Consider the following 12,437-nt stretch of genomic DNA (forward strand, 5'->3'; position numbering starts at 1 on the left):
AGGAGAATCACTTGAACCCGGGAGGTGGAGATTGCGGTGAGCCAAGATCGCGCCACTGTACTCTAGCCTGGGCAACAAGAGCGAAACTCTTGTCTCAAAAAAAAAAAAAAAAAAAAAAAAAATGGAATGCCTCACAGATTTGTGTGTCATCCTTGCACAGGGGCCATGCTAATCTTTTCTGTATTGTTCCAATGTTTTGTGTATGCGCATATGCAGAGCGGTGGAGCTGGGTTATCACAGGTCTAACTCCGGAACGGCACCCTTCACTATTATCCCCAGTGTACAGCAGTGGAGCTAGGAAGAGAGACCGAGTGTCTAGAGAGCCCAGAAAATATGCCAAGAACACACATACTAGGCAAAGAAAACAAGCTTAGGAGGAAGCCCAGCCACCTCAGCTGCACTGGTTAGGATCTGCTACCTCCCCACAGTCCTGTGTAAAGTGAGCCAAACCTCTGTGCTGCAGGCTGCCTTCTGCCTACCCCCACCACCCCCATCCCCCAGAGCCCTGGGCTACTGGCAGGCTGGCTCTCCTGTGATATGGAGGAACTTGTTGGTCTCCATGGTTACGGTAACCCACTGGTATGGGAGGAACCACATAAAGTGCGAGGCTGGCAGTGTGAGCTTCCCCCAGCCCTTGGCACCATGTGGTACTGGTATATCAGTTGTTTTGTGGACCTTTTCTGGGAGGAGGGAGTTAAGGAACTGATGAAGAAGGCAAGAACCCTGGCAGGACCACTGTCATCATCCTCTGGGCCACACAGAGGGCAGAGGCATGGGCACTTTGTCATTCACCTACTCCTCCTGCAGGAAGGTTTTATGTTAGGAAAGAGGGTCGTCTTTACCTGATGGCCCAGCCATGGCAAGAATTTGACTTTTCCTTGTTATAGAAGGAATAGCAGGATGACAGGAATCAACTTAGCTATACTGGTACTTACAGTCAAGTTTCTAGGTATTGCAGCTCTTCCCAGAGCCCAGAGAACCCTTGGAGACGGGAAACAATGGTTCCTACCCCAAAGTGAAGCTAAATAATAATAGAATCCATCATCAAGACATTCCCGAACACCAGGTTCTGTGGTAAACACTGACATGGATTTTCTTTTTTCTTTTTTTTTTTTTCTTTTGAGACAGGGTCTTACTCTGTCACCCAGGCTAGAGTGCCGCAGTGTGATCACGGCTCACTGCAGCCTCAGCCTACCTCCCTGGGCTCAAGTGATCTTTCCACATCAGCCTCCCAAGTAGCTGGGATTACAGGCGCATGCCACCACACCCCGGCTAATTTTTGTGTTTTTTTGTGGAGCCGGTGTTTCGCCCTGTTGGCCTCGAACTCCTAGGCTCAAGGGATCTGCTTGCCTTGGCCTCCCAAAGTCCTGGAATCACAGGCGTGAGCTACCATGCCCGACCAGATTTTCTCATTTAATCTTCCTGCTAATTCTGTGAAATGGGTCCAGCTAGTATCTTTATGTGCCAAATGAAGAAACAGATTTGGAGAAGTTATGTCACTTTGCTCATGTTCAGTGAACTGGTAAGCAGCAGAGGTGGGCAGAGCGACTCTAGTAAGTTTTCTATATAGTTTACCTCTTCTAAGATTCTGGAAGGCAGGAGCCAGATCTCACTGAGCTTTGCAACTGGAGCCAGGGCTCCAGAATACTGTTGAACAAAGGTTTGCTAGTCTAACAGTAGTTGGGGATTTAGAGACCAGACCCCAACAAGCAGATTCTCAGGGATGAAAGTGGTCCTGGAAGCCTACTTTCAAGAGGAGCCCAGCATTTCAAGTGGCTCTGAAGACAAGAGATTTGGAGAGTGCTCTTTGCATTGTGGCTTCCAGGCCTGAAGGAGAGTGAGCTGGAGGTGGCTCTCTGTTCTCACCTCTTTTGCCATGTCAGGTTTTTCCCAGGCAGGTTTGAGGCCCGGCCCGCCTCATGGGCCAGGCTGCAGTGCTGATCTCCCTGCCTTGTGTTGAGGATTGTAGCTCAGAGAGCTAAAGGGCAGTAAACCACCTTGGTTTTGGCTTTGTGCTTAAGTTGCAGGCTTTCTGGTTATCCTTTGTGAGGGAGGCTCCTACCCTGGCTGGGAAGAGGGAGCGGCCCCTGCCTCCCATCTACAGTGGGATAGTAAAGGAATGTGGCTGTTTCTCAAGTGGAGCAGTCACAGTTAATTTTGGGGGTGGGAGCATCCAGGCTTTCCACTGGTGAGTGCCTGCCAGTTTTACAAGCTCTCCAACACTGAATGCTCCTCTGGTTTATTGGCTCTTGGCAGTTGATAACCATAGTTGCTCAGAATCAAAGGATGCAAAGACGGTTTCTGGATACAGTGAGGGAGGAAGGGTTAAAAAACAAGGGACTCGGCCGGGCGCGGTGGCTCAAGCCTGTAATCCCAGCACTTTGGGAGGCCGAGACGGGCGGATCACGAGGTCAGGAGATCGAGACCATCCTGGCTAACACGGTGAAACCCCGTCTCTACTACAAAATACAAAAAAAAAAACTAGCCGGGCGAGGTGGCGGGTGCCTGTAATCCCAGCTACTCGGGAGGCTGAGGCAGGAGAATGGCGTGAACCCGGGAGGCGGAGCTTGCGGTGAGGTGAGATCTGGCCACTGCACTCCAGCCTGGGCGACAGAGCGAGACTCCGTCTCAAAAAAAAAAAAACAAGGGACTCCAACTCCCAGTTACAAGATGTTCCATATGGCCGTGCGCAATGGCTCACTCCTGTGATCCCAGCACTTTAGGAGGCCAAGGTGAGAGGATTGCTTGAGCCCAAGGAGTTCGAGACCAGCCTGGGCAACATGGAGAAATCCTGTCTGCACAAAAAATACAAAAATTAGCAGGCTTGGTGGCACATGCCTGTAGTCCCAGGTGCTCAAGAGGAAGATCACTTGAGCCCAGGAGACGAAGACTGCAGTGAGCCAAGATCATACCACTGCACTCCAGCCTGGGCAACAGAACAAGACCCTGTCTAAAAATAAATTAATAAATAGGGACTTGCCACAGGCACATGACTTTTTTTAAGAGACAGAGTCTTATGCTAGGAGTGGTAGCTCATGTTTATAATCCCCGCACTTTGGGAGGCCAAGGTGGGCAGATTGCTTGAATTGTTGAGTTCAGTACCAACCTGGACAACCTGGCAAAACCCTATCTCTACAAAAAATACAAAAATTAGCCGGGCATATTGCTGTGGCCCTATAGTTGCAGCTACTCGGGAGGCTGAGGTGGGAGGATGGATTGAGCCCAGGAGGCAGAGGTTATAGTGAGCCAAGATCGTGCTGCTGCACTCTAGCCCGGGTGATAGAGTCATACCCTGTCTCAAAAAAAAAAAAAAAAGACTGGGCTTAGTGGCTCATGTCTGTAATCCCAGCACTTTGGGAGGCCAAGGCGGGCGGTTCACAGGGCCAGGAGATTGAGACCATCCTGGCCAACATGGTGAAACCTACATCTCTACTAAAAATATTTAAAAATTAGCTGAGTGTGGTGGCAGGCTCCTGTAATCCCAGCTACTCTGAAGGCTGAGGCAGGAGAGTCACTTGAACCTGGGAAGCGGAGGTTGCAGTGAGCCGAGATCACGCCACCGCACTCCAGCTGGGGCAACAGAGTGAGACTCCATCTCAAAAAAAAAATAAAAGTCACAAGAGTCATTCTTATTCTGTCACCCAAGCTGGAGTGCAGTGGCACGATCATAGCTCACTGTTACCTCCACCTCCTGGACTGAAACAATCACCCTGCTTTAGCCTCCTGAGTAGCTGAGACTACAGGCCCATGGCACCATGCCTGGCTAATTTTTGAATTTGGAGAGAGAGGGTCTCACTATGTTGCCCAGGCTTGTCTCGAATTCCCAGACGCAAGTCATCCTCCCACCATGGCCTCCCAAAGTGCTGGGATTAAGGCACAAGCAACAGTGCTCAGCCCCATGTGGCTCTTTTTTTTTTTTTGAGACAGAGTCTTACTCTGTCACCCAGGCTGGAGTGCAATGGTGCAATCTGTGCTCACTGCAGCCTCTGCCTCCCAGGCTCAAGCAATTCTCATGCCTCAGCCTCTGAGTAGCTGGGATTACAGGAGCATGCCACCATACTCAGCAAATTTTTATATTTTTAGTGGAGATGGGGTTTCGCCATGTTGCCCAGGCTGGTCTCGAACTCCTGACCTCAAGTGATCCACCCTCCTCGGCCTCTCAAAGTGCTGGGATTACAGGTGTGAGCCACCGTGCCTGGCCCCCTTGTGACTTTTTATCTAAATCCTACCCTATCTCTTCCCAGCCTTTCTGTTTGAGGTCAGTGCTTTGTGTTTCCTCCGTTTGCAAAACCCCTTACTGTCTCCCACAAATAGGATTGAGGAAACAGTCCTTCTGTCACATTGCAAAGCCCTAGAAAAATGAAGGGACTGGAAAAATGAAGCTGTTTGATCCTGCTCTGGTTCTCAGTCTACCAGTGAGTGAAGGGGCTGGAGGGCCCAGGCAAGCTTGAGCCCAGGATCCAGTGGGCCCACTGAAGTCAGGGCCCACTTTTCGGGGGCTGAGAAAAGGAAAGGGTTGCTGTGAGACCACTGGGAGAGACCTTTAAACAGCCCTCCACCATTGGCCTGAATCAAACATTGTCATTCCCATTGTCCCGAGTGCCTTTCCTGAGCCTTCATACCTTCTGCCTCCTAGCTTATAGAGGAGGAGCCAGGGGCTTATCTTTTGGGGGAAATGAGAGCACAACTAGGCATCAAGAAGGGCTGATGAGAAATTGGTAAGGGGGACTGACTGTCAGGAACAGCAGAGTGCTGAAATGGTGACAAAAGCTCTGGGCTCTGGCCCCAGCTCTGTACTGAGAAGCTGTGAGATTTTGGGCAAATCTCATAACCTCTGAATGCCAATTTCTCAATGGAAAACGGGGAGACTACCTACCCTGTAGGTCTGTGTTTGGAGAAAACGAAGTGGACATACAGTAGTATCAGAAATGTGAATCTGTTGGCCAGAGCTCATGTGTAAGGCAAACATTTCTTGGCCATTCCTGAGTAGCATGGTCTTGCAGAGATATATGCTAAGTGCTGTAAGAGCACAGAGGAAGCTTTGCCCTTCCCTAGAGGGTTAATGGCTACCAACATGAGAAGGTCACAGAGTTCCTTAATGAGAAAGAGCCTAGCCTAGAATCAGGGATGAATGAGAAATCGTTCTGAGAACCAGAGGCAAGGCTGCAAGCAGCACGTAGACAGGGGTCGTTGGTCTGGAAGGGGAGTCTTCTCCAGATGAGAGACAGCCAGCTTGCCCCGTGCTCACCATGTGCCCAGATAGTGGGGGCTTAGCAGGAGGAAAATGTGAGGAATCCCAGGCCTTTGGAATTCCTTGAGAAAGCAGTGTTGTTTTGAAGGTAAGGCAAAACTGGAGACTGGAGACTTGGAGGTGAGTGAGAACCTAGGGATGGATGAATTTTCAGAAGCAGGGCTGGAAGGCACTTAGAAGAGACATTTGGATTGTTTCTAGCTTTTGGGCAAAATCTAGGATTAAACATGATTTTTTCATTGATAGAATGCTCTATCAGTGATAAAGGCTCTTAATCTAGAAAACAGACCTCTAGGGGGCTTTACATAGAGTCCCCAAACTCCCTGAAATTATGCCCAAAATATTTTGTGTCTAAGTGGAATGTGCATGGTTCTAAGGTTAAGCACTGCTTTTTTAGGAAGTAGGAGGTCCATCCGCCACTGTCAGCTTGCTGGTTTCTGCTTACCCTCCTCCCTGCTCCGTTCTTGAGGGGGTGGTTTGCTGGTCTTTGGCAGGGCCGCCACTCTGGGTCAGCACATCTGAGTCACACGTATTCCTCCCCAGCCCTATTGGAGGCTTTGTTAAAGTCATCTGCCCCTACCCAGGTCCCACCTGCTACAGGTGAGCTAGGGTTTTATGACAGCCGTGGCTGCAGTGAGTCTCCTCACCCTCTCGCCAGCTGTTACCCAGCAAAGCACCTTGGGGAGGGTGGGGCTGCCCACTTCCGGGGAGGGAGGGAGGGGGAGGGGAGAAGGAAGTTGATCTAAACCCGCCTCTTTCTCTCTCTGTCTCCCTTCCTGCCCTATTCCCCTCCTGCCCCTTCCCTCCCACCTTGCTTCTGGTGTACTGTCCTGGAATTGCACGCACTTCCTTACCACCAGGCTTCTGGCCCTTGAGAAGTCAGCGGGGCTTTGTCCCTGTTGCTCTCCTTGCCAAACCCAGTCTCTCTGCTAGTGGTGGTTTCGGTTGCGACACCGTCCAGGTTCCCAGGCAGGAACCGCTCGGCCTGGCTGCTTAGCTACTTTTCACTGAGGAGGTGGTGGAAGGTGTCGCCTGCTCCGGCTGAGTAAGGGTGGCTGGCTGAGCCGGCAGCCCCCGCCCTGGGCCTGGCTCTTCCCGGCCTCTGTACTTTGCCCTCGCTGCCTGACAGGTTCTGCTGTGGGCTCTGCTGAATGGAAGTCGCTGGTAGTCCTTTTCCCTTTCTCCAGTCTGGTATGTTGTCCCCCTTTTTACTCTAGGATTGCCTCCTCCTCTTTCTTCCCTCTCACCTCAAACATAGGATCTTTAGAGAGTTGCTAAGTGGCGCCCTGCCTGAGTCCAGTAATATTCATGGGAAGGCTGTCCAGATGTGGAAGTGGCATTGACTAGGAAAGGAAGAGGGAGCACATACCAGAAGAGTCTCCCCTGGGAACAAGCGGCTTGACAAGTGGGTGAGGAGGGACTGGTGGGAGGCAGAGTCCCGAGGCCTCAGAGAGGATGCTCCAGTGCTACAGTGAGGGGGAGCCTAGGATCTAGGGCTGTCACCCAGGGCCGGTGCCCAAGGGATACTTTTCTCTCCCGACTCTGTAGTACCCGGCTTACTCTGCTTCTGGCCAGGGAGTATCACCCCTCCTGGTTTGGCCCCTTCTCAGCCCTCGGGAAGCCAAAGGACACTTAAGGCCAGCCCTGAATGCAGAGCCCCAAAGCATGAGCTTCTCCACGGGACAACTGTTGGTAGGAGCCTCCAGCATTAGGGCCGGGGCCCTGCCTACCTGAGTCAGCGCCAGGCCTCTCGGGGTGGAGGCTGTCTTCCGGGCAAGCCTGACAACACACCTAGGCCGAGTCTGAGATCCCAGGCGGAAAGGGCCTGACAGGCCCGGTGGATGCAAAACTGTCTTTTTATTTTCTCCTCCATGTCCTGCCTTCTCTTCCTCTCAGTAGCCGACCCCAAAGCTGTTTCAGCCCTACTTCTGAATCAGGCCTGCTTAGTAACTGCTTGGTTTGCCTTTTGGTTCCAAATAACTGCCTTGCAGGGTGACCCCTTATTCTTCCTAAAGGCTACTTGAGAGCCATAGGGGCTCCTCTCGACAGACCACCTCCATCCTTTAGGGCCTGCCTGGAGTATGATATAGGCCAGAGCTTTGGGAGTGCCTGGTGTGCCACATCTTACTATAAGCAGGGAGGATGGTGGTGGAGGGGAGAGCATGGTTTTCGCCAGGTCCTATTGAGTTGGCCTAGTAGGGTAGCTAATCCTCAGCCTGCCATCCTGTTGGTAAGACCCAGGGCCAAGCTGAATGGTGCAGCCAGAACCCCAAAAGGGAAACTCTCTATAGTAGCCACTGCATACTCTTACCACTTTATCCTTCAGGGAAGCAGCTAGGTGAGGAAGTTGCGTCACTTGGGGCCTTACCCCAAGAAGCATTTCTGTTGGAGACTTTCTCCTCTCTTTTCCCGTTCTCTTTTCTCTGCTTCCTCCCCGTGGCTTGCCTCCTTACCCTGGCTCACATCCCTGCTGTGGGAAACATATTACAGCATAGAAGAGGGGGTGTAGGGGTAAGTAAGGGAAGGATTGAGCACTTGGAGTCCTGTGAGTTGGATGGTTCAGTCCTGAAAAGTGGGTTGGTGACTTTGGAGCAGGGGATCAAAGAGCAAGCATCAGTGCTTATTGCTTCTCTGGCTCCTGAACAAGCAGAACCTCCTCTCTTTCCTTGTCCTGGATACCCAGTGTGGGACCAGCCCTTCACAGTGACCCTGTCTTGAGTTCCTAACTCCCCTTCTTCCCTCTTTTGAAGGCTAGAGGTGCTGGTGTCGGCTAGCAACAGGTTGAGGGAGTGTGGCAGTTCACCAGGTCTGGAGGAGAGCGGTCACTCAACCTGGCCCCTTTTGCGGAAAGGCCCCTAGCATCTCTTGTCAGCCTCCAGCTGGGCTGTAGCTGGCTTAGCGGGCTCAACTTTGATTTGGAAGGTTGTTTTGACAGTGAGACCTCTGGATTGGCAGATAGTAGTATTTGGGGACATAATGGTTGCTCTTACTGAACACTGGATAGGGTGTTTTACATGTGTTCTCTCATCTACTTTTGTAAAGTAGGGAACGTTTATTGCTACTTTACAGATAAGGAAATTAAAGCTTGTAGGTGGGGGAGACAGGACTTGAACCTGGTTCTGTTGGACTGCAGCGTTCCTCAAGATCGCTGCCTGGCACAGATGTCTGGCAGTATTGGCCACCAGTCGTTTTTTTGGGTACTTCTCTTTCCTGTTTGTAATAATCTCACCTCCTTCTTGACAATGTTGATGTTACAGTTGTTCTGTTTTGGGGTTTTGTGTGTGTGTGTGTGTGTGTGTGTGTGTGTGTTTCCTTTTTGTGAATGAGGGTCTCGCTATATTGCCTTTTTAAATATATTCTTTTTTTTTCCTTTTTGTGAATGGCAGGTCTTGAACTCTTGGGCTCAAGCTATCCTCCTGCCTCTGCTTCCCTAAGTGCTGCCTGTAAAGGCATGAGCCACTGTGCCTGACTTGATGATGTTGATGATAATAATAAAGTTAGTATGTGCTGAGTAGGTGGCAGATTTAGGGTTTGAAACCTGGCAGGTTATCTCCGACATCTACAGTCTTAACCAGAAAGGAGGAGAATGAATGGCAGAATCTTGCTTGTGGTTGTTAAGCTCCTTGAGGCCCAGTGTGCATGCAGCAGGGCCAGGCAGGGAATGCTGACCTGTGCCACACAGATTGGCCCCTCGGTTCACCAAGAGGGATGGGCAGAGCAGAGCTCAGGATGGGCGTGGGATGCCCAGATTTGGTCTCAACTGGCAAAAGGCCCAAGTCCCCAGGTAGATGCTAAATCCCTGGTCTGGATTTTGAGAACTTAGAGACCGTCACGCTTCCTGCTGCCTTGGACTTATATCGTCAGAGAAAAGGGGAGTGACAACAAACTTAGAAGGTGAACTAGAGGTTGCCAAGGAAACTTTCCCACCCATCTTCCTCTCGTAGGAGTTGGGGCAGAAGGAAGGTTTTTCCTGTTCATTGCCCCTTAGGCAGACTGGGGAAAGTGGGAGGCAGTCTAGCAGCCTGGAAAGGGAAGCTGGGGCTGAGAAAAAGGTAGCCTGAGGAGGCCAGGCTTTCAGTACCCTGCTGGACAGGAGACTGGCCCAGTCAGGTACCAGCAATGCCCTGCTCTCCAAGGGGTGTGAACCCTAGAGATCCTTTGGAAGGGAAAAAAGCAGGTATTTAAAAATCCGCTTGTCTAGCAAACACTGTTTGAGAACCAACCGGTCTTAGGTGAGCTACAGGGTGCATGGAGAACAGAGCACCAGAGAGCTCTGTGGGCTGGAATGAGCAGACGGTAAGGGCTGGGGGGCTTCATGGAGATACAAAGGTTGGTGAGGAAGAGAGAAAGAAGGAAGTTAAAAGGGCCTCTTCTGGGATGTGAGGAGCCTCCTCCCCCTTCAGACATCTACCAAATATATGGGATCTTTCTCCTCCAAGGTTCAACCCCATGTGTTTCTGGGATCTGGGCAAACAGCTCACCAAAAGACACCCTGCAGCTACTATGCAAAGGCCCTGCATGGGCACAGTGAAGAAGGGGAAATGTCAGAATCAGGATACTGAATTTACTTGCTGCTGTCATTTCTGCCTGAAAAGCATCTGGCTGGGCTAGCAAGGTTCTTGCCTAGGAATGCTGGACAGTTCCTTGTGTAGTAGTAGCAAGTCATTCTTTTTCTCTGTGGTTTTTGAGTGCTTCACTTACAGCCAACAGGGGCCATGAAAGGAAGAACTTTGACTCACACTCCTCTGGTCACCCTGCTGCCCTCCAAACTGTTTCTTGAAGTTTCCAAGGCAGCTCTGGATGGTTCTGGGATGAGGCTGTGGCCTCATATGCTTTGTTGCAGTATGCTGGAGCGATCGTATCAGATGTTCTTTGTGAGATGTTCTTTGTGAGTTGTAAACCAGGGCTCTAATCAGGAGTTAGACCAGACTCTGCATTTTTGTGTGTGTGTGTGTGTGTGTGTGTGTTTTTTTTTTTTTTTTTTTTTTTTTTTTTGAGACAAGGTCTCACTCTGTCACCCAGGCTGGAGTACAGTGGCATGATCATGGCTCACTGTAGCCTTGAACTCCTCCTGGGTTCAAGCGATCCTCCCGCCTCATCCTCCAGAGCAGCTGGGACTATAGGTGCATGCCACCACACCCAGTTGATTTCTTTATTTGTTTTTATTTTATTTTGTTTTTTTGAAACAGAGTTTCACTCTTGTTGCCCAGGCTGGAGTGCAGTGGTGCAATCTCAGCTCACTGTAACCTCCTCCTCCCGGGTTCAAGCGATTCTCCTGCCTCAGCCTCCCTAGTAGCTGGGATTACAGGCGCCTGCCACCACGCCCAGCTAATTTTTTGTATTTTTAGTAGAGACAGGGTTTTACTATGTTGGCCAGGCTGGTCTCGAACTCCTGACCTCAAGCAATCAACCCGCCTCAATCTCCCAAAATTTCTTAATTTTTTGTAGAGACAGAGTCTCCCTATGTTGCCCAGGCTGGTCTTGAGTTCCTGACCTCAAGTGATCCTCCTGCCTCAGCCTTCTAAAGTGCTGGGATTATAGGCATGAGCCACCTTGCCTGGCTCAAACTCTAAACAGTTTTAGTGAGAGATAATTCACATACCATAAGTTTATCCATTTGAAATTTAAATGAGTGACTTTTATTAAATTCACAGTTGTGTATCCATCACCGCAATCAATTTTAGAACATTTTCATTACCCCAAAAAGAAACCCCACACTCCTTAGTTGTCACCCTTAAATTTCCCCCATCCTTCTCAGCAACCACTAACCTACTTTCTGTCTCTATAGATTTGCCTGTTCTGGGCATTTCATATAAATGGAATCATACAATATGTGGTTCTTTATGACCAGCTTTGTTTACTCAGCATCATTTTCAAGTTTCTTCTGTGTTGTAGCATATATTCTTTTTTACTGCCAACCAATACTCCCCAGTATGGAGATGCTAACGTTTGTTTATCTGTTCATCCAACTGATGGGCATTTGAATTGTTTCCACTTTTTGACTATTATGGATTATGGTGCTGTGAACCTTGGTTACAGGTTTTTTGTGGATTTATGTTTTCATTTCTCTTTTGTATATACTGAGGAGCGGAATTGCTGGCTCACATAGTCTGTGTTTAGCAGTTTGACGAATGTACATGTCTTCATGTAGATAATGTTTTTTGTCTAGACCATACCCTTTTTGTACAGGTTGAACATCCGTAATCCAGAAGCAAAAATGCTCCAAAATCTAAACTTTTTGAGTGCCAGCATGATGCCACAAGTGGAAAATTCTACACGTAACCCCATATGACAGGTTATAATCAAAATTCAATTCCTTTGTTTCATGAACAAAACTATTTTAAAATATGAAATTACCTTCAGGCCATGCATATAATGTATACGTGAAAAATAAACGTTTAGACTTGGGTCCCATCCCTGAGATATCTGATTATGTATATGCAAATATGCCAAAATTCAAAACGATCAAAAATCTGACACGTTTCTGGTCCTAAGCATTTTGGATAAAGGATATTCAACCTGTATTATGTTTGTATGCCTGTTCAGTGCTGGTCATTATAGCTTCTGCATCCTCGTCCCCTCATTTGAGCCAGGAGGGCAGAGCAGGACAGACTGCTGCCTTGCTCAGACCTAGTCGGTCAGTCATTTCATTGTACAAGTACTCATTGAGCAGCAAACATAAGCCAGTCTCTCTTTAAGTGCTGGGATCTATCAGTGAATAAAGAATATATGCCTGCTTTCATGTGCTTCCATTCTTACTGGGAGAGACGGAAAATAAATGTAAAGTGATAAATAATAAAGGTTCGATGGGGCATTGGTAGTTCAGCGGCAGAAATTTCGTCTCCCATGCAGGAGACTTGGGTTTAACTTCCGGCCATGCAGTCCTTCCATGCAGGGAGGGCTACTACATTTCTACCCAACAAGGTTATTATGGCCGGGTGCGGTGGCTCACGCCTGTAATCCCAGCACTTTGGGAGGCCAAGGCGGGCGGGTCACCAGAGGTCGAGAGTTTGAGACCAGCCTGAGCAACATGGAGAAACCCCGTCTCTACTAAAAATACAAAATTAGCCGGGCGTGGTGGCGTGTGACTGTAATCCCAGCTATCTCGGGATGCTGAGGTGGGAGAATTGCTTAAACCCAGGAGGCAGAGGTTGCGGTGAGCTGAGATTGCACCATTGCACTGCAG

At 49.5% G+C, this 12,437-nt stretch overlaps 1 protein-coding gene across 3 annotated transcripts in view; it reads left to right on the forward strand.

Moving 5' to 3' along the window:
• Positions 1 to 12,437, forward strand: part of MARK2 (MAP/microtubule affinity-regulating kinase 2) — a 93,127-nt gene that overhangs the window by 57,355 nt on the left and 23,335 nt on the right. The window contains exons 1-2 of one of the 3 annotated variants that reach the window (XM_011993444.1): positions 6,403 to 6,439; positions 7,686 to 7,762. The exons of 1 other annotated variant lie outside the window; for it this stretch is intronic. In XM_011993444.1, the coding sequence (XP_011848834.1) occupies positions 6,403 to 6,439; positions 7,686 to 7,762 (114 nt within the window). Of the gene's footprint in view, positions 1 to 5,987; positions 6,443 to 7,685; positions 7,763 to 12,437 lie in introns of those variants that run through there. One more of the 3 variants, XM_011993445.1, reaches the window with a different exon arrangement.

The sequence above is a fragment of the Mandrillus leucophaeus genome, unplaced genomic scaffold (genome assembly GCF_000951045.1).
Source record: "Mandrillus leucophaeus isolate KB7577 unplaced genomic scaffold, Mleu.le_1.0 Scaffold43, whole genome shotgun sequence".
Lineage (NCBI taxonomy): Eukaryota > Metazoa > Chordata > Mammalia > Primates > Cercopithecidae > Mandrillus > Mandrillus leucophaeus.